General features: G+C 47.7%; 1 protein-coding gene across 4 annotated transcripts; it reads left to right on the plus strand.

Moving 5' to 3' along the window:
• The first annotated feature begins 678 nt into the window (after positions 1-678).
• ift46 (intraflagellar transport 46 homolog (Chlamydomonas)) lies at positions 679-27,621 on the plus strand. 4 transcript variants are annotated; one of them, XM_068054376.1, is made up of 12 exons: positions 685-765; positions 3,208-3,304; positions 4,736-4,830; positions 7,820-7,947; positions 9,820-9,894; positions 16,015-16,108; positions 17,374-17,502; positions 18,360-18,478; positions 19,125-19,191; positions 19,296-19,356; positions 21,636-21,721; positions 27,398-27,621. In XM_068054376.1, exons 1-12 carry the CDS (start codon positions 736-738, stop codon positions 27,488-27,490), a joined length of 1,074 nt encoding a protein of 357 aa, XP_067910477.1. In that variant the 5' UTR covers positions 685-735; the 3' UTR covers positions 27,491-27,621. The 4 variants fall into 4 exon arrangements, with proteins under 4 accessions (XP_067910480.1, XP_067910477.1, XP_067910478.1 ...); XM_068054377.1 differs by lacking the exon at positions 685-765 and adding an exon at positions 773-899; XM_068054379.1 differs by lacking the exon at positions 3,208-3,304 and having other exon boundaries at positions 679-765.
• The last annotated feature ends 336 nt before the right edge of the window (positions 27,622-27,957 follow it).

Below are 27,957 nucleotides of genomic sequence, written 5' to 3' on the forward strand. Positions count from 1 at the left end.
AAACTAAGATGAAATGAAATAAATGCAAAAAAAATTGTAAAAAATGTGAAAAGGAATGTTAAAAAAAAGGAAGAAAAAATAACTAAAAATGAAAGTAAAATGGGGGGCTGTCATGCTCTGAAATTATTGAACTCAATGTTCAGTCCGGCAGGCTGTAGTGTGCCTAATCGGTAAATGAGATGCTGTTCCTCGAGCTTGCGTTGATGTTCACTGGAACACTGCAGCAATCCCAGAGATGTTAGGAAGCACTACTTCATGCAAAGGGTGGAAGAGGTTTGGAACTCTCTCCCACAAACAGTAGTTGAAGCTAGAACAGTTGTTAATTTTAAATCTGAGATTTTTGTCAAGCAAAGATATTAAGGGATATGGGCCAAAGGCAGGTATATGGAGTTAGACCGCTGATCAGCCATGATCTCGTTGAATGGCGGGACAGGCTCGAGGGGCTGAAAGGCCTACGCCTGTTCCTATGTGACTGTAGGATCACTTGCATCCACTTGAGGTGGAAACAAAACTGAACACAAAAGTTGAACATATCCACTATGTAAACAATTGCAGTGGTGTATAATTGCAGATAAGTTTATCTCCTGCATGTTGCGCTGCTGCGGGAGGTCCGGCACGGGTCCCCTCACATCGATGTTCTCTTGACGTTTGTTAGGCTCGTTGGTGGATGCGGTTGGTGGGAGCCTGAGTCTGCGCAGGCGCGGCCAGTTCTCGCGGTGTTTGGCGGCAGGGTTCATGGCGGAGTCGGACTCTGAGGGAGCGAAGGTAACCATAGCAACGCGGCCTACACTGGGCCTCGGCTGGAGCCGCCTCACTCCAAATCTGGCTTCTTGGAGCTGGGTGACTTCATGCTTAGCTCCGCCACTCAGGGTTAGAGGAGAATGAGGGGAGGCGATCAGGTAACTGGGCCGGGGGCGGGATCCGGCCACCGGGGCAGGGCCTGTTACTGCCGCCGGCTGAGGGCAGTGTGCGCACAGCAAGATCCCACACACACAACAATGAGATGAATGGTCAGTTAATGTAGGTTTTGGTGTTGGTTGACGGAGGAATGTTAGTCAGGTCACTGGGATTGATTGACACTGAACCCGGGCCTGTAAATTAGGATTAGAAGCCGTTATCGTCAGCGTATCATCAATGGAGGACACAATGTCACTGGTTTGTTATAAATAATGCAGTGGAATCTTTAACATCCACCTGAGGGAGCAAGACAGGTTTACCGCCATGTCCAAAGGATAGCCCCTCCGACAGTGCAGCACTCCCTCAGTACTGACCCTCCGACAGTGCAGCCCCTCCCTCGACACTGACCCTCCGACAGCGCAGCGCTTCCTCGGCACTGACCCTCCGACAGCGCAGCACTCCCTCAGTACTGACCCTCCGACAGCGCAGCCCTCCCTCGGCACTGACCCTCCGACAGCGCAGCGCTCCCTCGGCACTGACCCTCCGACAGTGCAGCACTCCCTCAGTACTGACCGTCCAACAGTGTAGCCCTCCCTCGGCACTGACCCTCCGATAGTGTAGCACTCCCTCAGTACTGACCCTCCGACAGCGCAGCGCTCCCTCAGTACTGACCCTCCAACAGTGCAGCACTCAGTACTGACCCTCCGACAGTGCAGCCCCTCCCTCGTCACTGACCCTCCGACAGCGCAGCGCTCCCTCAGCACTGACCCTCCGACAGAGACCCTCCAACGGTGCAGCGCTCCCTCAGTACTGACCCTCCGACAGTGCAGCCCCTCCCTCGTCACTGACCCTCTGACAGCGCAGCGCTTCCTCGGCACTGACCCTCCGACAGCGCAGCACTCCCTCAGTACTGACCCTCCGACAGTGCAGCCCCTCCCTCGTCACTGACCTTCCGACAGCGCAGCGCTCCCTCGGCACTGACCCTCCGACAGCGCAGCGCTCCCTCGGCACTGACCCTTAGACAGAGACCCTCCAACCATGCAGCGCTCCTTCAGTACTGACCCTCTGACAGCGCAGCGCTTCCTCGGCTCTGACCCTCGGACAGCGCAGCCCTCCCTTGGCACTGACCCTCCGACAGCGCAGCCCTCCCTTGGCACTGACCCTCCGACAGCGCAGCGCTCCCTTGGCACTGACCCTCCGACAGTGCAGCCCTCCCTCGGCACTGACCCTCCGACAGCGCAGCGCTTCCTCAGTCATGCATTGGGCATTTCAGCCTGGATGTTGTGCTCCAGTCTCTAGAATGACCCTTGGGAAACCACAAGCTTCTGACTCAGATGCAAGAGTGCTACCAACTGAGCCACTGCTGACACTTGCAAAGAATGTAGTACGAGGTTGAGAGAATTGTTGTTATCAAGATGTGGAATGCTGTACCAGAAACTGTTGGAAGTAGAATTCATAATGGCTTTTAAAAGGGAGTGGATAAATATTTTAGAAGTAAAGGGTATAGGGAAGGGACAGGAGACGGAAGAAAACTACAAATCTGTCTTTCTTAATACTTTCTATGGCATTAATGGGAGGTGAGGGAGTTCTGTTGGTGTCCTGACCAAGATCCCTCCCTCAACCAACAACACCAAAGCACATGAACTGCTCATTTATCTTATTGGAGTCTGTGGAATCTTGCTGTACACAAGGCGACTAGTGTGTTTGCCTGCATAACGGTGACAGTACATCAGTGTAAACCATTTTACGTGTGGTGCTTTGGGACATTGCTGACAGATGTGATAAGGCACTCTGTAAATCATTTTCTTTTTATATGAGACTGAATGTAAATCCTATTCAGTGATGTACCAGCATTGTTACGTTTGCTGGTATCCAAGGTGTTTGCATGTGAGGGGAACCTGAATGAGGTAAACCTAATAGTCATGCTGGTAACTCTCTATTTCCTCTGAAGTCTCAAACTCTGACTCCGTTCTGACCTACCACACGCACCTTATCCATGTGGCCATGATTCATGTGTAAACTCAGCCTGTGAGTAACCGCTGGATGTTCACCTGTGGGAGACATCACAGCTGAGTCTGATGATGTCCTCATCAGACATCTCGGGATTCTTGACAGCATGAGTTACTGGACAATGATCAGGGATGTAAACCCTTGCTCATTCCCAACACCATCCCCCCACCAACTCCACAACCTACCTCCATCCTTTAGCCCAAGGATGTTTATGAAGTACATCACACAAGACTGATCTGCTTCAGTGGTTGAAACCAATTATTATATTTAAATTAAAAGAACCTTTTAATTTGTTTTCAGACAAAGCTTGTTACTAATCAGCCATATGATGAAAGTCTGGATGTGAATGACTCTGAAGAGGTAGCTAGCATCTACACTCCATCCCCAAGGCAGCCTGGTAGGTGAAAGGAAGTATGTGGTGTAAGAGTGAGATAGCGGAGGGCACACAGGTAGCACATGTTACATACTGGGGATTGCACATACTGGAATGTGACATGAAGAGTAACACATGGACTAGCATGACAACACAACATGACAAATGCCACAGTGTGAGGTTGATGAGAGAAATCATAGACAAAGTCACAAGTGCAGGTATCAGTGCTAGTCATTGCTGACTCTAGTTTATTCTGTTTATGATGCTTGTAGTATGTTCCCAACTGAACAAACAAAATACTTGTTGGCTGAAACCTCTTGTCGCTGTCTCTTGATATAATCTGTAACATTCCCCCCTCCTGTTGCAAAGGCAATGACTCCTGAAGGAGGTACAGTTCCAGGGACACAGAGTGTTCTCTGCTTTATTACCCAAATAGCTGTTATTTATATGTGAGAGTGTTGACCTGCTATTCATTGTGGGAGGTAACACAGGAGCCGAATTCCGTACTCGCTCAATCTCCACCCACACATAATTACTTTGAACAAGAGTCACTGGTTAATGATCTGGAGTGGGAACCATTGAGGATATTCTCCTTTTCTCCCTATCCCAAGGACACCAAGTCCAATCTCAGCTCCCATACACTTCGCTGTGGAGACCTGCTAACTCAGCATGTACAGGGCATTGAACCTTACACATTCTTGTTTTGCATTAGTCACTGAAGTACCAGGAGTCCACTGCAGAATGTAACAGTGTGACTTGGGTTAGGGTTTGTGCTTGCACACAAGGCAGGACCCAGGAGTGCCAAGATGCTTGAATCCGCTGGTATTTTATGCCCAGGCCCTGCAGTTATTGCTGCAATGGGGCTCCTGTCACTGCAAGCACCCAGTGACCATCGAGCTCTGCCTCTCCCCCTCTAATGATATAAATTGGTATGCAGCATTTCAGTTTGTTTCACAGGTCCCACAGTTGATGCATTGAAAGGTCTTGAGCTGGAAAGACAGGTTGTCCTCAGTTAGAATAGCCCTTACCCCTTTACCACAGATCTAAGATGTTTTAATTGAACCTACTTCCCCGTTCATTAAATACATTGGTGGGCAGAGAGTGGCTCTGTTGTGTACTGCAGAGGTCTGGGAAGAAGTCTGAACTGATGTTGTATCACTGACATTGTTCAGATTGTGAGTGCCAAATTACTGGTGTATAGCAGCAGTTGGATGTCCACTCAGAGCTTGACCGATTTCAAAGCATTGTGAAACCTATTCCTTCCTTCCTAAATCACCCTGTTTTAATACCAATATTAAGACCTCTTTATCTGAACTATAGTGGAAATAAGAGCACCATTTACACATGTAATGTATAACATGAGCCTGCGGCACATTCACAGCCACTGCCAGTTGGCATCAAAACCAGAACCAAGACTCAAAAGATTTTTTGAAATTTCATTCTGTTTGCTTTTAGCTGGACCCAGGTCAAACCGTTCCCAGACCAGGCTCATGGCAGATAACAGCAGCGATGAGTACGAGGAGGAGAACAGTAAGATAACATCCACAGAGGTAATCCACACATTCATGTTTGCACCACAGCACTACCCAGGTCAGGCTCTGCATGCACATCTGACTGCAGTGACACACCAACACTACACAAGAGAAAAGTGTGACTCTGAGGTAATGTCACCCTGGCTGGACTTAAATCCGTGCACACACTGTTTCTGCATACTAACCTGACACAAGATGAACAGCTGCCTGTGAGTGCAGACACATATTCCTTTTTATACACTTAACACTACTAGGTTGGATTTGGTTGCATGCATACTTTTTAAATGGAAAAGTCCAGTTAAAGGGCTTTATGTCCAAAGCCCAGAACAGCAACAATGTTGAAAATAATGAAAGAGAAGTCTAGAAGCCAAAAACTGCAAGTGGTGATAAGATAACCAGTTCAATTTTAAAAGGCTGTAGAATGTAGTGTGCAACATGCAATGGAACGATTGAGGAATATATAAATGTCTGCTGGAAATCATATAATGGAATTGTTGGAGGAACTGACTCACACTTTCTCACACACATACAAACACAGAACACAAACCCCATAGCCGTGCAGTGTTCCCTGACCCACATTGCAAACAGTGCTCAGTAATCTATACCTCCTTCCAGGGACGAGTTGCCTTGATTTTACGTGATGTCTTCCACCAATAAGAATGGAGAACTTGCTTTTTTCCAACTTGTGAGAGACTTATTGTCCAAGGAGATGTAAGTTGCTACACCCTGCATATTCAAAGTCTTTTGGAAGTCATGCAACAGTGGGGGTGTAGGTGGCAGAAAATGAAAATGCAAACTTTCCACAAAGATTTAAACCAGTCACCACTCCAGAAGTTGCAACAATAATAAATACAGCATAAGATTTCAGAACACGATTGGATGGATTGTAGTAATGTGATTATTAAAGTGACTTCACTCCTTGGGTCAGTGCTCAAAGCCTCTGCATGTCCCGACACTGGCAGCCATCTATGAAAAGGTGGGCAGTTACATTGGCTTTTGAATGGATCCTCTTACAGTCCTTTTCTGTAATTTGTGAAGTCTCCATTTATATTGAGCATATGAAAAGAAGGGTGAGAAGAAGCTGTCAATCTCAAGCATATGTACCACACTTGTCAATGCACGTGATGCTAGCTCTTGGGAGGGAGGGGATAATCTGTGGTCAATTTCAGGAAAACTCTGGGGAGATTCCTCTCCAACTTCATAATACAGTTGAGCGAATTTCAGGAAATTGTGGTTTCCTGTGATGCATTATTTGGTCCCTCCCCATGTATTCTGGTGGGTCTCCTCGCTCAGAAACTTGACAGTCCCTTATACGACTGTAGCAGACCCACGCTAACTGCAACCACCAGTACATGAAGCATCTGACCTAGCTGAGGAGCTTTGCAGTCTCTGTCCTCAATCATTAAAAATGGTTTATTGTGAGTTCAGCAAGCAGTTCAGCTGGTTTAGACCTTGAGCTGATTCATGCAGTCCATCAAAGACCCAGGTTCAGTTCTCATACTGAGTTACGAGCTCAGCAGGCTAATTGTCCCTGTCTCAATTCGAGGAAAGTATGTTGTGAAGAGGACATAAGGAGGTTGCAGACCAATATAGATAGGTTGAGTGAGTGGGCAAAAATCTGGCAGATGAAGTATAATGTGGGAAAATGTGAAGTTGTTCACTCTGGCAGGTAGAATTTAAAAAAGCAGAGTATTACTTAAATGGAGAACGACTGCAGAATTCCGAGGTGCAGAGGGATCTAGGTGTTCTAGTGCATGATTCACTAAAGGTTAGTATGCAGGTACAGCTAGTAATAAAGAAGGCTAATGGAATGCTATCCTTTATTACGAGAGGAATTGAAAACGAAAGGAAGGATGTTATGCTTCCGTTATACTGGGCATTGGTGAGACCACATCTCAAATACTGTGTGCAGTTTTGGTCTCCTTATTTAAGGAAGGATGTAAATGTGTTGGAGGCAGTTCAGAGGAGGTTTACTAGACTAATACCTGAAATGAGCGGGTTGTCTTATGAGGTAAGGTTGGACAGACTGGGCTTGTTTTCACTGGAGGTTAGAAGAGTGAGGGGAGACTTGATTGAAGTTTATAAGATCCTGAATGGCCTTGACAAGATGAATAAGGAGAAGATGTTTTCTCTTGTGGGTGAGTCCAGAACTGTGGGGGCACTGTTTTAAAATTAGGGATCGTCCTTTTAAGACAGAGATGAGGAAAATTTCTTCTCTGAGGGTTGTGCGACTTTGGAACTCTCTGCCTTAGAAGGTGGTGGAGGCGGGGTTATTGAATATTTTTAAGGCGGAGGTAGATAGATTCTGGTTAGGCAAGGGACTCCAGGGTTATTGGGGGTAGATGGGAGTGTGGAATTCGAAACACAAACAGATCAGCCATGATCTTATTGAATGGCGGAGCAGGCTCAAGGGGCCGAATGGCCTACCCCTGCTCCTAATTTGTATGTTCGTATGTTTCTTATGTTCTTTTCAAATGAGGGAGAATTTGGCATTGTCTCTTGTTCTTCTTGAATTTATACTCCTGATAGCTGATCACAGAGTTAATGCAAGTCCCCCGATAACTCGGTAGGAAATGGACTGCCCAATTGAGAACTGAGCTGTAGGGACTAGAAGAGCCTCAGATTAGATCTGTGTTGAGTTAGCTGATCACAGTTGAGGTGATCCAACTGGGCTAAATGTTGGCAGGTTCGAGAAGGGGGCAGTCACCCTGCACCTGCTCCTCATCATTATCCACAGACTCTTGTGCATGTGTGTGGACAGGATTAGTCAGCCTCAGCTGTAAGACTCAGGGTCCAAGGTCTCACTGTAACTAGTGGGCAAGGTACCAGAGTCGACCACTACTACAGAATTCCCAGAAAGAGTCAGTCCCTATTGGGGAGGGAAAATGAGCCAGAGTTCTGCTCACAGAGAAAGTATGGTAGTAGAAGGTTTAGTGAAGAGGAACAAACACGAGCAGCTGAAGTTATTTCTTCTTCAAGATGGACAATCTTTGCACTTATTTAACAGGAGAAGAAGAAAGGGTCAAAGGCCATGCAGCAGGGGTTTGTAGAGAATGAGGATGAGGAGGATGATGAAGATTCGGACGACACAGAATCTGATGAAGATGATGAGGAACATGGAGCACCACCAGAAGGGTGAGTCAGACCAGAAGTTGGAACTGAATTGCAGTATTTTAGTGAAGTCACCATCATCCATGCTTGTTAGGGGTAGTTGCCTGTATCGAGCAAATGATGCTGATCATTTGTCATTGCTTTCGGCATCAATTACAAAGGGCAACTGAAAAGGTATTAAGCGCACTGTGCAGTTCAGTACTTACTGTGTGTTATTTGTATAGTATTTGAGAATTTAATTTTATTCCGGTGATAGGCATTAAATGAGGATTCACATATGCTATATATAGGAGCAGACTGAAACTGGTTGGGTTTGAGGGCGCATGTTTGTAATGTGTGTCTATGTAAATAAAAGCATATGAAGTGTGTAAAAATTAGGCTCCAGTTCTATCCTTCACTTCCTGACTTTGTGGATTAGAAGACTGATGCTCCTTCCTATTCTTAACTTTCTAAATGCTCTGCTGATTTCAGGCAACATCACCTTCAATCAGCTGTTCGCACTGTTAACAATTGTGGCATCTTCAAATATTGCACATCTCCCACAACCTCCAAATCTGGCCTCGGGAATATCTGCTCTCCTTCACCCAAACATTTGTAGCAAAGCTTTTAATCACCATGATCCTACACTCTAACTCTCGCCCTAAACCGTTCCACCCCTTACTCCTCTTCTAAACACCACCTCACAACCCATCTTTTTCACCTAGCCTTCAGTCACCTCTCCTAATCCTCTCCAATATTTCAGCATTCATCCTACTCAATATTTCTCTGTCAAGTGCCTTGAAACATCTTGTCTGTTGATTGCAAAATATTGTTGTTGAACGTCCGTCCATCTTAGATCAACACAGACCAGGGATTTTGCCTGGGTGTTCTGGACCATATGACTCAATAACACACCAAGTGGGGCGTTTACACCAACTAAACCACCAGGGAGAGCTCTCTGGCTTTCATTTCCGTTCACTACCTGGTCTGATTAACTAATGCTTCCTGTAATTTTAGACCCTTTTTGTCTTAAAAGATGCTGAGCCTCATGACATTGGCACTTTTTACCTGGGCCCATCATAAATTGAAATGTTAATGTCCTTTTAAATTACAACTATTTATAATGTCCATAAATTCTGACTCTGTTAAAATGCAGCCAACCACAACCTATCCCGCACTAAGCCCCCAACCTCGACCCCCCCCCCCCCCACCAACCCCTTACCTTGTCCTTGCTGACCCACACTGGCTCCCTGTCCGCATGACACATCTAATTTAAAATGCTTGTCCATATCTTCAAATATAGATTAATAAAGACTTTGGAGATTGCGATGGCTTTGCTGAGGGGCTGCTGATGCCAGAAGCAGCAGGTGACAGGCTTTAAGGGCTGATATTCCGGGACTATAAAGAGCCGGTAATTTTCTGCAGTCCGGATTTCCAGTGAGACTGTTTGTTTTTTTGAGCCCATTTACAATTTCCATTTACCTGCACAGTAAGGTAACAGGAGAAAGACCACGGGCCTGAATGAGAAGCTTTGCTGCTCTGCATCCCCTGCATCAGATGCGGTAGCTGGATTGAACACGCACTCTGTCATGCTGATGCTTGGCTACAAATCAACAGTCACTTTATTAACATCAGGAATAAGGAACTGTAATTACACTATGAGACATGAGATACCGGACCGTTTTCACTAAGAGGAAGTTTTTAATGTTAAAAGGATTTTGATAATTAGACAAAGACATAATTCCTCTGGTCTATGGGTTTTCTGAGTTCTGTTCTTATTGGCAGACTCTCACCTGACTGTTTAGAGGTTTCACTGTGATTCCATCTTCTGGGTTAGTTGTGTGATGTCAGATCTGAGTATTTTAGGATCACAGACTGAATCGCTATCTATAATCTAGAATGTTCTGTCTCTTTCAGTGCATATGATCCTGCAGATTATGAGCATCTACCCACTTCCACTGAGATAAAGGAGCTCTTCCAGTATATCACACGGTAATAGCCAGTCAATCATTTATTTCATTCAGATCCCTCTGCCTCTGTAGGTGCTTTTATACTCCAGCGACAGTATTGAGAGAGTGGTTCTATGGCAGTCCCTCAGTGACAATTTACACTCCCACCTGCCAGACAAAAGTGGAGCTTGTGAATCAGGTGATAGCTGCTGAGATTCATGGAAGTTGGCAGTTTTATATTATAAATGCTGGCGGCAGCAGATGGCCAATCTTCTGTGTACCTGCACAGCATGTTTCTAACTCGCTGTGTACCTGCACAGCATGTTTCTAACTCGCTGTGTACCTGCACAGCATGTTTCTAACTCGCTGTGTACCTGCACAGCATGTGCCTAACTCGCTGTGTACCTGCACAGCATGTGCCTAACTCGCTGTATACCTGCACAGCATGTGCCTAACTCGCTGTGTACCTGCACAGCATGTGCCTAACTCGCTGTGTACCTGCACAGCATGTGCCTAACTCGCTGTGTACCTGCACAGCATGTGCCTAACTCGCTGTGTACCTGCACAGCATGTGCCTAACTCGCTGTGTACCTGCACAGCATGTGCCTAACTCGCTGTGTACCTGCACAGCATGTGCCTAACTCGCTGTGTACCTGCACAGCATGTGCCTAACTCGCTGTGTACCTGCACAGCATGTGCCTAATTCGCTGTGTACCTGCACAGCATGTGCCTAACTTGCTGTGTACGTGCACAGCATATTTCTAACTTTTTATTTTATTTATTCATTCATGGGATGTGGGCACCACTGGCTAGGCCAGCATTTATTGCCCATCCCAAATTGCCCTTGAGAAGGTGGTGGTGAGCTGCCTTCTTGAACCGTTGCAGTCCATGTGAGGTAGGTACACCTACAGTGCTGTCAGGAAGGGAGTTCCAGGATTTTGGCCCAGCGACAGTGAAGGAACGGCGATATAGTTCCAAGTCAGGATGGTGTATGACTTGGACGGGAACTTGCAGGTGGTTGTTTTCCCATGCATCTGCTGCGTTTGTCCTTCGAGGTGGTAGAGGTCGCCGGTTTGGAAGGTGCTGTCGAAGGAGCCTTGGTGCGTTGCTGCAGTGCATCTTGTAGATGGTACAAACTGCTGCCACTGTGCATCGGTGGTGGAGGGGGTGAATGTTCAAGGATGGTGTGCCAATCAAGTGGGCTGCTTTGTCCTGGGTGATGTTGAGCTTCTTGAGTGTTGTTGGAGCTGCACCCACCCAGGCAAGTGGAGAGTATTCCATCACACTCCTGACTTGTGCCTTGGAGATGGTGGACAGGCTTTGGGGAGTCAGGAGGCGAGTTACTCACCGCAGGATTCCTGGCCTCTGACCTGCTCTTGTAGCCATAGTATTTATATGGCTACTCCAGTTCAGTTTCAGGCCAATGGTAGCCCCTAGGATGTTGATAGTGGGGGATTCAGCGATGGTAATGCCATTGAATGTCAAGGGGAGATGGTTAGATTCTCTCTTGATCGAGACAGTCATTGCCTGGCACTTGTGTGGCGCAAATGTTACTTGCCACTTAACAGCCCAAGCCTGTGGCGCAGTGGTTAGCATCGCAGCTTCACAGCTCCAGCGACCCGGGTTCAATTCTGGGTACTGCCTGTGCGGAGTTTGCAAGTTTTCCCTGTGAACCATGTGGGTTTTCGTCGGGTGCTCCGGTTTCCTCCCACAGCCAAAGAATTGCAGGTTGATAGGTAAATTGGACATTATAAATTGCCCCTAGTATAGGTAGGTGGTAGGGGGATATAGGGAAGGTGGGGATGTGGTAGGAATATGGGATTAGTGTAGAATTAGTATAAATGGGTGGTTGATGGTCGGCACAGACTTGGTGGGCCGAAGGGCCTGTTTCAGTGCTGTATCTCGAAATAAAAATAAATAAAGAATGTTCCTAACTCGCTGTGTACCTGTACAGAATGTTTCTAACTCACTGTGTACCTGCACAGCATTTTCCTGACTTGCACTGAGTAGAGAGCATGTTTTGTTCATGGAGAGGGGAAGGTGATCAGTGGGAGGGTCACCTCAGGGCAATTGTGCACCTCTCAGTAGCCCATAAGAAGGTGTGATTTTACCCATGCGTTGAGTTGTTTGTCTTGTCTGCCCTCCACTCAGTTCAGTTATTTCGCGTCAAAGAAGGGGCTGTTTTAGAGTTATACAGCACAGAAACAGGCCCTTCAGCCCATCATTTCTGTGCTGGCCTCCAAGCACCTATCTATTCTAATCCCATTTTCCAGCACTTGACCCGTAGCCTTGTATGCTATGGCATTTCAAGCGCTCATCTAAATACTTCTTAAATGTTGTGAGGGTTCCTGCCTCTACCACCCCTTCAGGCAGTGTGTTCCAGATTCCAACCACCCTCTGGGTGAAAAGAGTTTTCCTCAAATCCCCTCTAAACCTCCTGCCCCTTACCTTAAATCTATGCCCTCTGGTTATTGACCCCTCCACTAAGGGAAAAAGTTTCTTCCTATCTATCCTATCAATGCCCCTCATAATTTTGTATACCTCAATCAGGTCCCCCCTCAGCCTTATCTGCTCTAAGGAAAAGAACCCTAGCCTGTCCAGTCTCCCTTCAGGGCTGAAATGCTCCAGCCCAGGCAACATCCTGGTGAATCTCCTCTGCACCCTCTCCAGTGCAATCACATCCTTCCTATAATGTAACTGTACACAGTACTCCAGCTGTGGCCTAACTAGCATTTTATACAGCTCCATCATAACCTCTCTGCTCTTATATTCTGTGCCTCGGCTAATAAATGCAAGTATCCCATGTGCCTTCCTAACTACTTTATCTACCTGTGCTGCTGCCTTCAGTGAACTATGGACAAGTACACCAAGGTCCCTCTGAACCTCCTGGGGTCCTACCATCCATTGTTTATTCCTTTGCCTTGTTAGTCCTCCCAAAATGCATTACCTGACACTTCTCAGGATTAAATTCCATTTGCCACTGCTCCGCCCATCTTACCAGCCCATCTATATCATCCTGTAATCTAAGGCTTTCCTCCTCACTATTTACGACACCACCAATTTTCATGTCATCTGCAAACTTACTGTTCATACCTCCTATATTCACGTCAAGGGGAGGCAGTGGCGTAGTGGTATTGTCACTGGACTAGTGACTCAGAGTATTGCTATGGGGACATAGGTTCGAATCCCACCACAGCAGAAGGTGGAATTTGAATTCAATTAATAAATCTGGAATTAAAAAAGCTAGTCTAATGATGGCCATGAAACCATTGTCGATTGTTGTAAAAACTCATCTGGTTCACTAATGTCCTTTAGGGAAGGAAATCTGCTGTCCTCACCTGTTCTGGCCTACATGTGACTCCAGACCCACAGCAATGTGGTTGACTCTTACATGCCCTCTGAAATGGCCTAGCAAGCCACTCAGTTGTATCTATCCGCTACGAAGTCAATAAAAAAAACAGCACTGTGGGTGTACCTACCCCACATGGACTGCAGCAGTTCAAGAAGGCAGCTCACCACCACCTTCTCAAGGGCAATTAGGGATGGGCAATAAATGCTGGCTTGGCCAGTGATGCCCACATCCCATGAATGTATAAAAAAAAAATCATTAATGTACACTACAAACAGCAAGGGTCCCGGCACCGATCCCTGCGGTACACCACTGGTCACAGGCTTCAACTCACAAAAACAACCCTCGATCATCACCCTCTGCCTCCTGCCACTAAGCCAATTTTGGATCCAATTTGCCAAATTGCCCTGGATCCCATGGGCTCTTACCTTCTTAACCAGTCTCCCATGCGGGACCTTATCAAAAGCCTTACTGAAGTCCATGTACACTACATCAACTGCTTTACCCTCATCTACACATCTAGTCACCTCCTCGAAAAATTCAGTCAAGTTTGTTAGACACAATTTCCCCTGACAAAGCCATGCTGACTATCCCTGATTAATCCCTGCTTCTCCAAGTGGAGATTAATCCTGTCCCTCAGAATTTTTTCCAATAGTTTCCCAACCACTGAAGTTAGACTCACTGGCCTGTAATTACCTGGTTTATCCCTGCTACCCGTCTTGAATAATGGTACCACATTTGCTGTCCTCCAGTCCTCTGGTACCTCTCCTGTGACCACAGAGATTTGAAAATTTGTGTCAGAGCCCCTGCTATCTCCTCCCTTGCCTCACATAACAGCCTGGGATACATCTCATCTGGGCCTGGGGATTTATCCACTTTTAAGCCTGCTAAAACAGCTAATACTTCCTCCCTTTCCATGCTAATATGTTCAAGTATATCACAATCCCCCTCCCTGATCTCTACACCCACATTACCCTTCTCCATAGTGAACACAGATGAAAAGTAATCATTTAAAACCTCACCTATGTCCTCCAGCTCCACACACAGATTGCCACTTTGGTCCCTAATGGGCCCTATTCTTTCCCTGGTTATCCTCTTGCCCTTAATATACTTATAAAACGCCTTGGGTTTTTCCTTTATCTTGCCCGCCAGTATTTTTTCATGTCCCCTCTTCACTGTCCTAATTTCTTTTTTAAGTACCCTCCTACATTTTCTACACTCCTCTAGGGCTTCCGCTGTTTTCAGGGCTTTGAATCTGCCATAGGCCTCCTTTTTTTTCCTGATCCAATCCTCTATATCCCTTGACATACAGGGTTCCCTGGACTTGTTGGTCCTACCCTTCACCTTTACGGGAACATGTTGGCCCTGAACTCTCACTATTTCCTTTTTGAATGACTCCCACTGGTCTGATGTAGACTTTCCTACAAGTCACTGCTCCCAGTCCACTTTGGCCAGATCCTGTTTTATCATATTGAAATCAGCCTTCCCCCAATTCAGTGCTTTCATTTCTGGTCTCTCCTTGTCCTTTTCCATAACTACTTTCAATCTTAGAGTTACAGTCACTATCCCCGAAATGCTCTCCCACTGCCACTTCTACCACTTGTCCAGCTTCATTCCCTAGGATTAGGGCCAGTACTGCCCCTTCTCTTGTAGGACATTCTACGTGCTGGCTCAAACAGCTCTCCTCTATGCACTTTAAGAATTCCGCCCCCCTTTAAGCCTTTTGCACTAAGACTATCCCAGTTGATATTGGGGAAGTTGAAATCCCCTACTATTATTACCCTATTATTTTTACACCTCTCTGAGATTTGCCTACATATCTGTTCCTCTATCTCTCCCTGTCTGTTTTGAGGCCTGTAGTACACTCCCAGCCAAGTGATTGCCCCCTTTTTGTTTTTAAGTTCTACCCAAATGGCCTTATTTGAGGAAAGATATCATTCCTCCTTACTGCAGTAATTGACTCCTTGATCAACAGTGCAATGCCACTCCTCTTTTACACCCACCCCTGTCGCGCCTGAAGATTCTATACCCTGAAATATTGAGGTGCCAGTCCTGCCCTTTCCTCAACCATGTCTCTGATAGCAATAATATCGTAATCTCATGTGTTCATCAAGAAGATGTTTTAAAAGAAGAGGATTAGGAATGGAATGGACTGGGTAGATGTGGAGAGAATGTTTCTACTGGGTGAATCCGAAACCGGGGCCATCCATCAATACAAGAACACGAGAATTAGGAGCAGGAGTAGGCCATTCAGCCCCTCAAGCCTGCTCCTCCATTCAATAAGATTATGGCGGGTCTGATTGTGGCCCTCAACTCCACTTTCCTGTCTACCCTCCATAACCCTTGAATCCCTTGTCAATCAAAATCTATCTAACTCAGCCTTGAACATATTCAATGACCCAGCCTTCACTGCTCTCTGGGGAAGAGAATTCCACTGACTAACGACTCTGTGAGAGAGAAAAATCCAATACGGAAATGGAAATATTTCTTTATTCAATGAGTGGTTAGAATGTGGAGCACATGACCAGAGACAGTGGTTGCGGCAAGTATCTTCAATACTTTCAAATGGAAACTGGACAAGTCCATGAGAGAAAAGGGAATAGAAAGATTTGCTGAAAGGCTGAGATAAGACAGATGGAATGGGAGGAGAATCATGTGGAGTATAAACATCTGCACAGACTAATTGGGCTGAATAGCCTGTTTGTGTGCTGTATATTCTATGTACTTATCTAGCTTCCGCTTAATGCATCCATGCTATTAAACAAGTGCTGAGAAGTGGTTGTGCATTTGAGTATGTTTGTCCTTGTGTGATAGGTACACTCCACAGTCCATTGAACTGGACCACAAACTGAAGCCGTTCATTCCTGACTTCATTCCTTCAGTGGGTGATATCGATGCCTTTTTGAAGGTACAGAAGTTAAATATTAATTTTATTATAATTGTTATGACCAAGGAGTGCACAGTCTTTCTCTAGTTCCACTTCTCCACAGGTCACAACATATATTTAAATGTTTACCCAGTTACCAGTATGGCCAATTATATACTCTATTTTTATTTCAGAATAAAATCCACCAACCAGGTTTCATTAGTAAACAACAAAATTATCAATTTATTGTAAAACAAGACGTATTCAGTAAAGGTGCAAAACATTAACACACAGATTGAAATATAAGAGTTCCCTTCTAACTTAGTCCAACGCATACATACACACACACCAGTTAAAGAAAAGATAGAGGTTTTGTCTGCAAAGATTTTTTAACAAAAAGACAAAAAAAAAACACTTTGGCCAAATATTTGTTAATTCTTGAAGGAAAAGGATAAGATACGGAATGATATCAGTTGTCCCTTTATTCTGGGGTCCCAAATACACGTCGATGGCTGCCCATGGGATCTTTCTGGAGCAGTTCTTTTTAGGCGGCATCGAGGATTAATCTGACAGGCTTTCCAGGAGAAATGCAGCATTGGGTTTCAACCATCACACATTGGATTTTCAGGGTTTCTGAGAGAGGTGGAGAATGCATGATCTAGTCTCTTTTGGCAGGCTGACCCCCAACTGACTCAAAACAATCCCAAAACGAAACCAACTCTTGACCACCATAAATCTTGACATGTCACTTCTCTGTAAACAACTCCCATAGTCCAGTAAGTGTTTTGTAAACAAAGTTCCCCAAAAGCCCTTCCAGTAACTTTTTTTTTAAACCAAAGTCTCACATCTATGGAATCTCTTCAGTCCCAAATGAATCCATTTCCACAATTTTAAAACACAACTTCTCACAAAAATTTAAAAATGGAAGTACTTTCATAACGCAATACATAGTTGCCCCTTCTTTATTCTTGTTTTCCTAGTCTTAATTTTATGTTTTATTTTGTTATTCAATCTATTTTAACCATTTTATCTCTTAAAACACTCCTGATTAGCTACTGTCTGTTCCACATATCACAGAAGCACATCAAACTAGAGAGAGCTATTAACAAACTAGTTAGCTGATCAACATGTCCTCGGAGCCTTGTTGTAGCTAGACAAAAGTCAACGCATCTGTGGTGTGTTAAGGGTTTAAACTGTTTACTGATTTCAGCCTTACCAGCACACCAGTGATTGATAAAAATTATGGTGTGAATGCTTATTACTATGATTTTCCCTGATTGGTTGAGTTATTTCCATGTGACCTGCAGGTACCTCGCCCTGATGGGAAGCCTGACAACCTGGGCCTGATCCCATTGGATGAACCTTGTGCGAAGCAGTCTGATCCAACTGTACTGTCACTATGGCTGACGGAGAATTCGAAACAGCACAGTATCACGGTAAAGGGAGGGCAGTTAATAGAGGTGACACAGCCTCTGCTGGGAGCTAGTGCTGTTGTAACACTATTGATTAACCCAACCGCCAAAACCAGTTCAGTGCTCGCTCGAAGAATTCAGTAAAGGTTGGGTGAAAATTCTGCAGTGCATTTTCTTAAACTGTGAAAAACATCCAGCAGCCTCATTCTAGATTCTATCCTTGTAGACTTGTGTCTAGAGAGAGTGCTTTGAATTGTAGGGTAAAGTGCTGGTGGTTACAAACCTCTCACTCGGTGTCTCAATCTCACAAAAAGCTGTTGATGCTGGGGGTCAGTTGAAAATTTCAAAACTCAGATTGATCGATTTTTGTTAGGTAAGGGTATTAAAGGTTATGGAACCAAGAAGGGTAGATGGAGTTAAGATACAGATCAGCCATAATCTAATTGAATGGTGGAACAGGCTCGAGGGGCTGAATGGACTACTGCTGTTGATATGAGGGAGCAATTTAAGAGGATGAATTCAGAGCATCATGCAAGAAATGTAATTTTTTCTTTATTGATGGAGCAATTAAAATTGGGGACGCACAAGGGACCAGAATTGGAGGAGTGCAGATATTTCAGTGTTGTAGGCTTGGAGGAGGTTACAGAGATGGGGCGAGGTTGAGCCCATGGAGGGATTTCAACACAAGGCTGGGAATTTTAAATTTGTGGTATAAGTCAGTGATTTGGAGGAGAGGGGAAGGAAAACGGAAGTTCTGTAATTGTGCCTGTGTCTAGGTCTAAGGTGCTATTATGGGTATTATTCAAGGTTCCAGTATCACATCTGTCAGCGGTTTAAAAGTGCTTTTAAGGTTGAGTTACCATTTATTTCTTTCACAACAGCAGTTGAAGGTGAAAAGCCTGGAGAATGCAGAGAAGAATCCAAAGGCTCTTGATAACTGGATGGACAGCATCAGTGAGCTGCACCGCTCCAAACCACCCGCCAACGTCCACTACACCAAGTGAGTCATGTCTGCCCCCTCCCCCCACTTTCTGTCCCTTCTGCTGAGTCCATTGCATCAAATATCCAGGATCCAAACAGAATTATATTATGCAGTTACCCCCTCAGTTATGTTGGCAGGGGATACATTGTCATACTGTGTAGCATGGTTGTGGTATCTGAACCCATTGCTCTGTGCTGCCTGCTGTCTTTGAAAGGTTACAGGAATTCCTCTGATGGCTTGATATGTTTATCCAGCCAGTAGCTGAGCTGCACTGACCAGAAAGATCCCCAATTGGATTGCTCCTACCCACACTTGGTGCTAAGTGTGATGATTTCAGCCTAAGCAGTAGGTTGCTACAGTTGGCTTCAACGCTCTGAGATAGGGAGGGGAAGATGAGGCCGGGGTCCTGCTCCTGATCATTGTCCAGTGACCCCTACTGAAAAGTGCATGGGCACTGAGTGTGGACAGGACAGGGCTTAATCGAATAACCCATTGATGTTCACTGGCTCGGCTTGAATATGAAGCATTGCGATGGCTTCAGGTGCAGGACAGTACTAGCGGACCTGTACCCCAGTAAGGCTTGGTGTCTTAAGGAGAAGAGGGGGATAAATGCTCAGCTTGTAGCTGTGAGTTGATGTAATTTGTTGTTCTTCCTTCCTCCTAGGCCAATGCCTGATATCGAAGCTCTGATGCAAGAATGGCCACCAGAGTTTGAGGAGTTGCTGGGAAAAGTGAGTGAGTCTGATCAGGGCTGTAAACATGTGGCTCTTATTACTATTGCAAGTGTGAAGTATTTCTCTCAGTGGCTAAATTAAGTACCTTCCTTTCAACCTAGGTGAGCCTGCCCACAGCAGAGGTCAACTGTGACCTGACCCAATACATTGACATGATCTGTGGTAAGCACAAGCTGTTAGCATTAAATGATTGGCGGGGGAAATTTAATAGCATATTGGGTAACTTCAGGCAACCTGTAGAGATACAGAATGGCTGCCAGAGTGTGGGTCAGAAGTCTGTCCCATCCATCTCTTGGACCTGGGTGATAAGCCAGACTCAGGAGATGAGGTGCTTTGTTCAGTGCCAAATCGTTCATTTACATATTCGACTCTGCTTCTTTCAGTCCAGCCATCTCCTCAGGCACAACAGTGATTGGGCTGTTGCAGTTAGCTTCAGTAGCTCCAGGCAAGGGAGAGGAACAGGTTGGCAGGCTACTTGCTATTGTCCAATTACCTCCAGTAGTAAACGTGAATGTGTGGACATCATTCATGTTCAGGTGTGGCAGTGATGCTTCCTTCATGGCTGAATAGCTTGCTGCAGATAAGAATAGCTAGTTTGGGGAGGCATTGGAGGACTGGCAGCTCACGTGGAACTGTACCTCAGCAAGATTCAGTGTTAAAAGGAGTGGCTAGTGAGATAGTTGATGGGTTAGTTTTAATTTTCCAAAATTCCCTAGATTTGGGGAAGATGCCATTAGATTGGAAAATAGCAAATTTAATTCCTTTATTCAAAAAGGGAGGGAGACAGAAAGCAGGAAACTACAGGCCAGTTAGCTTAACATCTGTCTTAGGGAAAATATTAGAAGCACTTAGAAAAATTCAAGGTAATCAGGCAGAGTCAGCATGGTTTTGTGAAAGGGAAATCATGTTTAACCAATTTATTGGAGTTCTTTGAAGAAGTAACATGTGCTGTGGATAAAGGTGGATGTATTGTACTTGGATTTCCAGAAGGCATTTTATAAGATGCCACATCAAAGGTTATTGCAGAAAATAAAAGCTCATGGTTTTGGGGGTAACGTACTGGCATGGATAGAAGATTGACTAGCTAACAGGAAACAGAGAGTAAGTGTAAATAGGTCATTTTCTGGTTGGCAAGATGTAACGTGTGGTGTGCCACAGGGATCTGTGCTGGGGCCTCAACTTTTTACAATTTATATAAATGACTTAGATGAGGGGACTGAAGGTATGGTTGCTAAATTTGCTGATGACACAAAGATAGGTAGGTAAGTAACTTGTGAAGAGGACATAAGGGGGCTACAAAAGAATATAGATATGTTAAGTGAGTGGGCAAAGACCTGGTAAATGGAGTATAATGTGGGAAAGTGTGAAATTGTCCACATTGGCAGGAAGAATACAAAGAAGCATATTATCTAAATGGTGAGAGATTGCAGAGTCTGAGATGCAGAGGGATCTGGGTGTCCTAGTGCATGAATCGCAAAAGCAGGTACAGCACGTAATTAGGAAAACTAATAGAATGTTATCGATTATCACGAGGTGAATTTAATACAGAGGTAGGGAGGTTATGCTTCAGTTATACAAGGCATTGGTGAGACCACATCTGGAGTACTGTGTACAGTACTGGTCTCCTTATTTAAGGGAGGATGTAAATGCATTGGAGGCAGTACAGAGAAGGTTTACTAGACTAATACCTAGAATGGGCAGGCTGTATCACGTGGAAAGATTGGACAGGCTAGGCTTGTATCTGCTGGAGGTTAGAAGAGTACAAGGCAACTTGATTGAAACATATAAGATCCTGAGGGGTCTTGACAGGGTGGATGTGGAAAGGATGTTTCCCCTTGTGGGAGAATCTAGAACTAGGGGTCACTGTTTAAAAATAAGGGGTCACCCATTTAAGACAGATGAGAAATGTTTTCTCTGAGGGTTGTGAGTCTTAGGAATTCTCTTCCTCAAAAGGCGGTGGAAGCAGAGTCTTTGAATATTTTTAAGGCAGAGGTAGATAGATTCTTGATAAGCAAGGGGTGAAAGGTTATCGGGGGAATGTGGAGTCTCGAGTCTACTCCTGCTCCTAATTCGTATATTTATATGTTCGTATGCCTACAGGGGAGCAGAGGAAAACATTTCTGCTTTGTTCCAACCATCACCGTACAGCTGAGATCAGGGATTTTCTGTGTGAAGTTGTAGAAAAGAACCAATATCCTGTACACCAACCCACTACACTGTCTGCGAGACTGAGCCAGACCCATATCCTGTCATAGCCAAACAACAACAGGTGTAGCCATGACAGCTAGTCAATAAATGTATCTGTTACAGCCAATCAATAGAGATTGTTCATGAAATCATTAGTTTAGATTGCGTGGAAATTTCCCATTCGATTGGCTGCTGCCCAGGCTGTTGACACTAAAATTCTTAGGTATTTATTGTTTTCTCTCCTTTCTCCACAGCAATTCTGGATATCCCTGTGTACAAGGACCGCATCCAATCCCTGCATGTGCTTTTCACCCTTTACTCTGAGTTCAAAAACTCACAGGTAAGTGATACTAGGATAAGGATTGAAAACATCGGTGCGAAAGATAAAGCTGAAGCATTTGCAACAATCTTCAGCCAGAAGTGCCGAGTTGATGATCCATCTCGGCCTCCTCTTGAAGTCCCCAGCATCACAGATGCCAGACTTCAGCCAATTCGATTCACTCCGCGTGATATCAAGAAACAACTGAAGGTACTGGATACTGCAAAAGCTATGGGCCCTGACAATATTCCAGCAATAGTACTGAAGACATGTGCTCCAGAACTTTCCGCGCCCGTAGCCAAGCTGTTCCAGTACAGCTACAGCACTGGCATCTACCCTGCAATGTGGAAAATTGCCCAGGTATGTCCTGTACACAAAAAGCAGGACAAGTCCAACCCGGTCAATTACCGCCCATCAGCCTACTCTCAATCATCAGTAAAGTGATGGAAGGTGTCATCAACAGTGCCATCAAGCGGCACTTGCTTAGCAATAACCTGCTCAGTGACGTTCAGTTTGGGTTCCGCCAGGGCCACTCAGCTCCTGACCTCATTACAGCCTTGATTCAAACATGGACAAAAGAGCTGAACTCAAGAGGTGAGGTGAGAGTGACTGCCCTTGACATCAAGGCAACATTTGATTGAGTATGGCATCAAGGAGCCCTAGCAAAACTGAGGTCAATGGGAATCAAGAGGAAAACCCTCCGCTGGCTGGAGTCATACCTAGCACAAAGGAAGATGGTTGTGGTTGTTGGAGGTCAATCATCTGAGCTCCAGGACATCACTGCAGGAGTTCCTCAGGGTAGTGTCCTAGGCCCAACCATCTTCAGCTGCTTCATCAATGACCTTCCTTCAATCATAAGGTCAGAAGTGGGAATGTTCGCTGATGATTGCACAATGTTCAGCACCATTTGCGACTCCTCAGATACTGAAGCAGCCCGTGTAGAAATGCAGCAAGACCTGGACAATATCCAGGCTTGGGCTGAAAGGTGGCAAGTAAAATTAGCGCAAGTGCCAGGCAGTGATCATCTCCAACAAGAGAGAATCTAACCATCTCCCCTTGACATTCAACGGCATTACCATCGCTGAATCCCCCACTATCAACATCCTGGGGGTTACCATTGACCAGAAACTGAACTGGAGTAGCCATATAAATACTGTGGCTACAAGACCAGGTCAGAGGCTAGGAATCCTGAGGCGAGTAACTCACCTCCTGACTCCCCAAAGCCTGTCCACCATCTACAAGGCACAAGTCAGGAGTGTGATGGAATACTCTCCACTTGCCTGGATGGGTGCAGCTCCAACAACAGTCAAGAAGCTCGACACCATCCAGGACAAAGCAGCCCGCTTGATTGGCACCCCATCTACAAACATTCACTCCTTCCACCACCGACGCACAGTGGCAGCAGTGTGTACCATCTACAAGATGCACTGCAGCAACTCACCAAGGCTCCTTAGACAGCACCTTCCAAACCTGCGACCTCTACCAACTAGAAGGACAAGGGCAACAGATACATGGGAACACCACCACCTGCAGGTTCCCCTCCAAGTCACACACCATCCTGACTTGGAACTATATTGCCGTTCCTACACTGTCGCTGGGTCAAAATCCTGGAACTCCCTTCCTGAACTCCCTGTTGGTGTACCTACACCACATGGACTGCAGCAGTTCAAGAAGGCAGTCACCACCACCTTCTCAAGGGCAATTAGGGATGGGCAATAAATGCTGGCCTGGCCAGTGACGCCTACATCCCATGAATGAATTTAAAAAAAACATGGAGCTTTACTGTTTGTTTTTATTTATCCTTCCAACCAGAATCATCCAACAGGCTCTAATCCACATCTGGCAGATTGATACCAAAAATGTCACCCGCCCTTCATTTCTACACCCCCCATCCTACAAAATAGGCAGTTTTGTAAATAGTCCTTTCACTCCCACCATTCTTCCCGCATCTTACTCTGCCCAACAATAGTTCTCATCTGCTCTGTCGAAGGGGCAGTGCTGAGGTAGTGCTGCACTGTCGAAGGGGCAGTAGTGAGGTAGTGCTGCACTGTCGAAGGTGCCAACTTTCAAAAGAGATGTTAAACAAAGGCCTCTTCTGGCCCTCTCAGGTGGATGTAAGATATCCAACAACCACTATTTTGAAGAAGAGCAGGGGGGTTCTCTTCGGTATCATGGGTAATAATTTGTCAACTAATCAACATCACTAAAACAGATTATCTGGTCATTTTTTTCATTGTTGTTTGAGGGAGCTTGCTGTACACAAAGTTCCTGCTGTGTTTCCTACATCACATTGCACTTCAAAAGTACTTAATTGGCAGAAAATTGCTTTGGGACATCCTGAGAATGTGAAAGGTGCTGTATCAGGGTTGTCCAACCTTTTTGGCGGGGGAGGGCACATTACAATTTTTGTTTTACAAGGGGGGGGCCAGTGAGACAATTACAAAAAGATAAAGGAATTAAAAATTTATCTTACTATTAATCAAAACAACAACAAATGTGCATTTTTGTAAAGAAACTTTAATTGAGAAGATAAATTTATTGACTTACTTTCTCATCACTGTGTTGGGCACTGATTTAGTGAGACACCTGGCATTTTTTGCTTGCACAAGTAGTCAATGGCTGCCCACACACTTCTTGTAGTGATGTGGAGTGTTCTGGACAGATGTCCATCTGTCAGAAGTGATCTTGTTCATTCTCTCTGCGTTGTTTCCCCCACCCCCCCCCCCCTCCGCCTTGTTCCCACCCCCCTCCGCCTTGTTCCCCCCCCCTCCGCCTTGTTCCCCCCCCCTCCGCCTTGTTCCCCCCCCTCCGCCTTGTTCCCCCCCCTCCGCCTTGTTCCCCCCCCTCCGCCTTGTTCCCCCCCCTCCGCCTTGTTCCCCCCCCTCCGCCTTGTTCCCCCCCCTCCGCCTTGTTCCCCCCCCCGCCTTGTTCCCCCCCCCTCCGCCTTGTTCCCCCCCCTCCGCCTTGTTCCCCCCCCTCCGCCTTGTTCCCCCCCCTCCGCCTTGTTCCCCCCCCTCCGCCTTGTTCCCCCCCCTCCGCCTTGTTCCCCCCCCTCCGCCTTGTTCCCCCCCTCCGCCTTGTTCCCCCCCTCCGCCTTGTTCCCCCCCTCCGCCTTGTTCCCCCCCTCCGCCTTGTTCCCCCCCTCCGCCTTGTTCCCCCCCTCCGCCTTGTTCCCCCCCTCCGCCTTGTTCCCCCCCTCCGCCTTGTTCCCCCCCTCCGCCTTGTTCCCCCCCTCCGCCTTGTTCCCCCCCTCCGCCTTGTTCCCCCCCTCCGCCTTGTTCCCCCCCTCCGCCTTGTTCCCCCCCTCCGCCTTGTTCCCCCCCTCCGCCTTGTTCCCCCCCTCCGCCTTGTTCCCCCCCTCCGCCTTGTTCCCCCCCTCCGCCTTGTTCCCCCCCTCCGCCTTGTTCCCCCCCTCCGCCTTGTTCCCCCCCTCCGCCTTGTTCCCCCCCTCCGCCTTGTTCCCCCCCTCCGCCTTGTTCCCCCCCTCCGCCTTGTTCCCCCCCTCCGCCTTGTTCCCCCCCTCCGCCTTGTTCCCCCCCTCCGCCTTGTTCCCCCCCTCCGCCTTGTTCCCCCCCTCCGCCTTGTTCCCCCCCTCCGCCTTGTTCCCCCCCTCCGCCTTGTTCCTCCCCTCCGCCTTGTTCCCCCCCTCCGCCTTGTTCCCCCCCCCTGCCTTGTTCCCCCCCCCCGCCTTGTTCCCCCCCGCCTTGTTCCCCCCCGCCTTGTTCCCCCCCGCCTTGTTCCCCCCCCCGCCTTGTTCCCCCCCCCGCCTTGTTCCCCCCCCCGCCTTGTTCCCCCCCCGCCTTGTTACCCCCTCCGCCTTGTTCCCCCCCCTCCGCCTTGTTCCCCCCCTCCGCCTTGTTCCCCCCCCTCCGCCTTGTTCCCCCCCTCCGCCTTGTTCCCCCCCTCCGCCTTGTTCCCCCCCTCCGCCTTGTTCCCCCCCCTCCGCCTTGTTCCCCCCCCTCCGCCTTGTTCCCCCCCCTCCGCCTTGTTCCCCCCCCTCCGCCTTGTTCCCCCCCTCCGCCTTGTTCCCCCCCCTCCGCCTTGTTCCCCCCCTCCGCCTTGTTCCCCCCCTCCGCCTTGTTCCCCCCCTCCGCCTTGTTCCCCCCCTCCGCCTTGTTCCCCCCCTCCGCCTTGTTCCCCCCCTCCGCCTTGTTCCCCCCCTCCGCCTTGTTCCCCCCCTCCGCCTTGTTCCCCCCCCTCCGCCTTGTTCCCCCCCCTCCGCCTTGTTCCCCCCCCTCCGCCTTGTTCCCCCCCCTCCGCCTTGTTCCCCCCCCTCCGCCTTGTTCCCCCCCCTCCGCCTTGTTCCCCCCCCTCCGCCTTGTTCCCCCCCCTCCGCCTTGTTCCCCCCCCTCCGCCTTGTTCCCCCCCCTCCGCCTTGTTCCCCCCCCTCCGCCTTGTTCCCCCCCCTCCGCCTTGTTCCCCCCCCTCCGCCTTGTTCCCCCCCCTCCGCCTTGTTCCCCCCCCTCCGCCTTGTTCCCCCCCCTCCGCCTTGTTCCCCCCCCTCCGCCTTGTTCCCCCCCCTCCGCCTTGTTCCCCCCCCTCCGCCTTGTTCCCCCCCCTCCGCCTTGTTCCCCCCCCTCCGCCTTGTTCCCCCCCCTCCGCCTTGTTCCCCCCCCTCCGCCTTGTTCCCCCCCCTCCGCCTTGTTCCCCCCCCCTCCGCCTTGTTCCCCCCCCTCCGCCTTGTTCCCCCCCCTCCGCCTTGTTTCCCCCCCCTCCGCCTTGTTTCCCCCCCCTCCGCCTTGTTTCCCCCCCCTCCGCCTTGTTTCCCCCCCCTCCGCCTTGTTTCCCCCCCCTCCGCCTTGTTTCCCCCCCCTCCGCCTTGTTTCCCCCCCCTCCGCCTTGTTTCCCCCCCTCCGCCTTGTTCCCCCTCCCCGCGCCCTCTTCCCCCCCCCTCCCCGCGCCCTCTTCCCCCCCCCCTCCCCGCGCCCTCTTCCCCCCCCTCCCCGCGCCCTCTTCCCCCCCCCTCCCCGCGCCCTCTTCCCCCCCCCTCCCCGCGCCCTCTTCCCCCCCCCTCCCCGCGCCCTCTTTCCCCCCCCCCCCCTCCCCGCGCCATCCTCCCCCCCCCCCCCCTCCCCGCGCCATCCTCCCCCCCCCCCCCACCCCCGCGCGCCATCTTCCCCCTCTCTCTGTCTCTTTGACAGTTGCAGGCAGCGGGAGCACTCCACACAGCAGTTTGGTGGTTGGTCAGTTTTTTTTTAAATCGCAAGTGTCAGTTTCACAGCTGACAGGTACTGAAGCAGGAACATGCTTCGCAACTGAGAACAGATTCGGGGTTTTGTGGCAGGCCTTTAAAAAAAAAGTCGGAACCTGCTGGAAAACCCCAAATACAAATGCAAGTCTTTTTTCTTTCTGAATTCGTCCTTAAGTTCTTGGTTTGTAAAACACAATACATGGACAGTGACTGGTACTCAGTGAGACACTCACTTTTGAACTGTATTCTCACTTATAAAACACAGCTGTTGGTTCAATACATTTGCAGTCATCTGTCTCACTTGTTCAGATGTGAATCTCATTTCCTAACACTTCCCTAGCACTCACTGCTCATCAGCCCTTGTTCCAACCTGACAAATGTCGCTCATTGGGAGTGACACATACTCACTTTGTGTTAAATGTATTTACCCTTGAAGGGGGCACTGGTCAGGGACAGGTGTTTGCACTTGCAGTCTCTATCCAATAGCTCTCGTCTTCTGTTTGCAGCATTTCAAAGCTCTGGCAGAAGGGAACAAGGTGAGCAGTTGTGAGGAGTCTCCGTCCCACAATGCAGAAGTGGACACAGTAACATTCGACTGAACAGCAGCTCTTAGCAAATAACTTTCACTGATAAAAGCTTCAGAATTTTCCTTTATTCTAAAAACCTATCTTAAGTTGTTTTATTTTTCTATTTATTGTATAAATTTTCCTAATAAATATTATTCTGACAACTTTCTTCTTTGTTAATACATCACATCTATCGCAGCGGGACAAATGTGTCACAAGGACCTTTGGGAAAAATAGACCCATTGTCAGGTGCATCAGCAGACTTTAGTTGAGTGGGTGGTCACCCATCACCCACCCCAAGGTGTGTAATTTTTTAAAATGAAGGCAATCAAATGAGTTTTAGGAGATGGCAGTGACTGGGAGACAAACCATCCCTAGAGACCCAATACCTTCTATAGGTGGATATGTTGCTATTCTGAAGAACACACGTAGCTCCCTTCTGAGCACTTGCAGTGAATCCGCTCTCCCTTCATGTTCCAGCAGCTAATTCCAGAGCTTGA

Source organism: Heterodontus francisci, chromosome 22 (genome assembly GCF_036365525.1).
Source record: "Heterodontus francisci isolate sHetFra1 chromosome 22, sHetFra1.hap1, whole genome shotgun sequence".
In the NCBI taxonomy this organism is placed as follows: Eukaryota; Metazoa; Chordata; class Chondrichthyes; order Heterodontiformes; family Heterodontidae; genus Heterodontus; species Heterodontus francisci.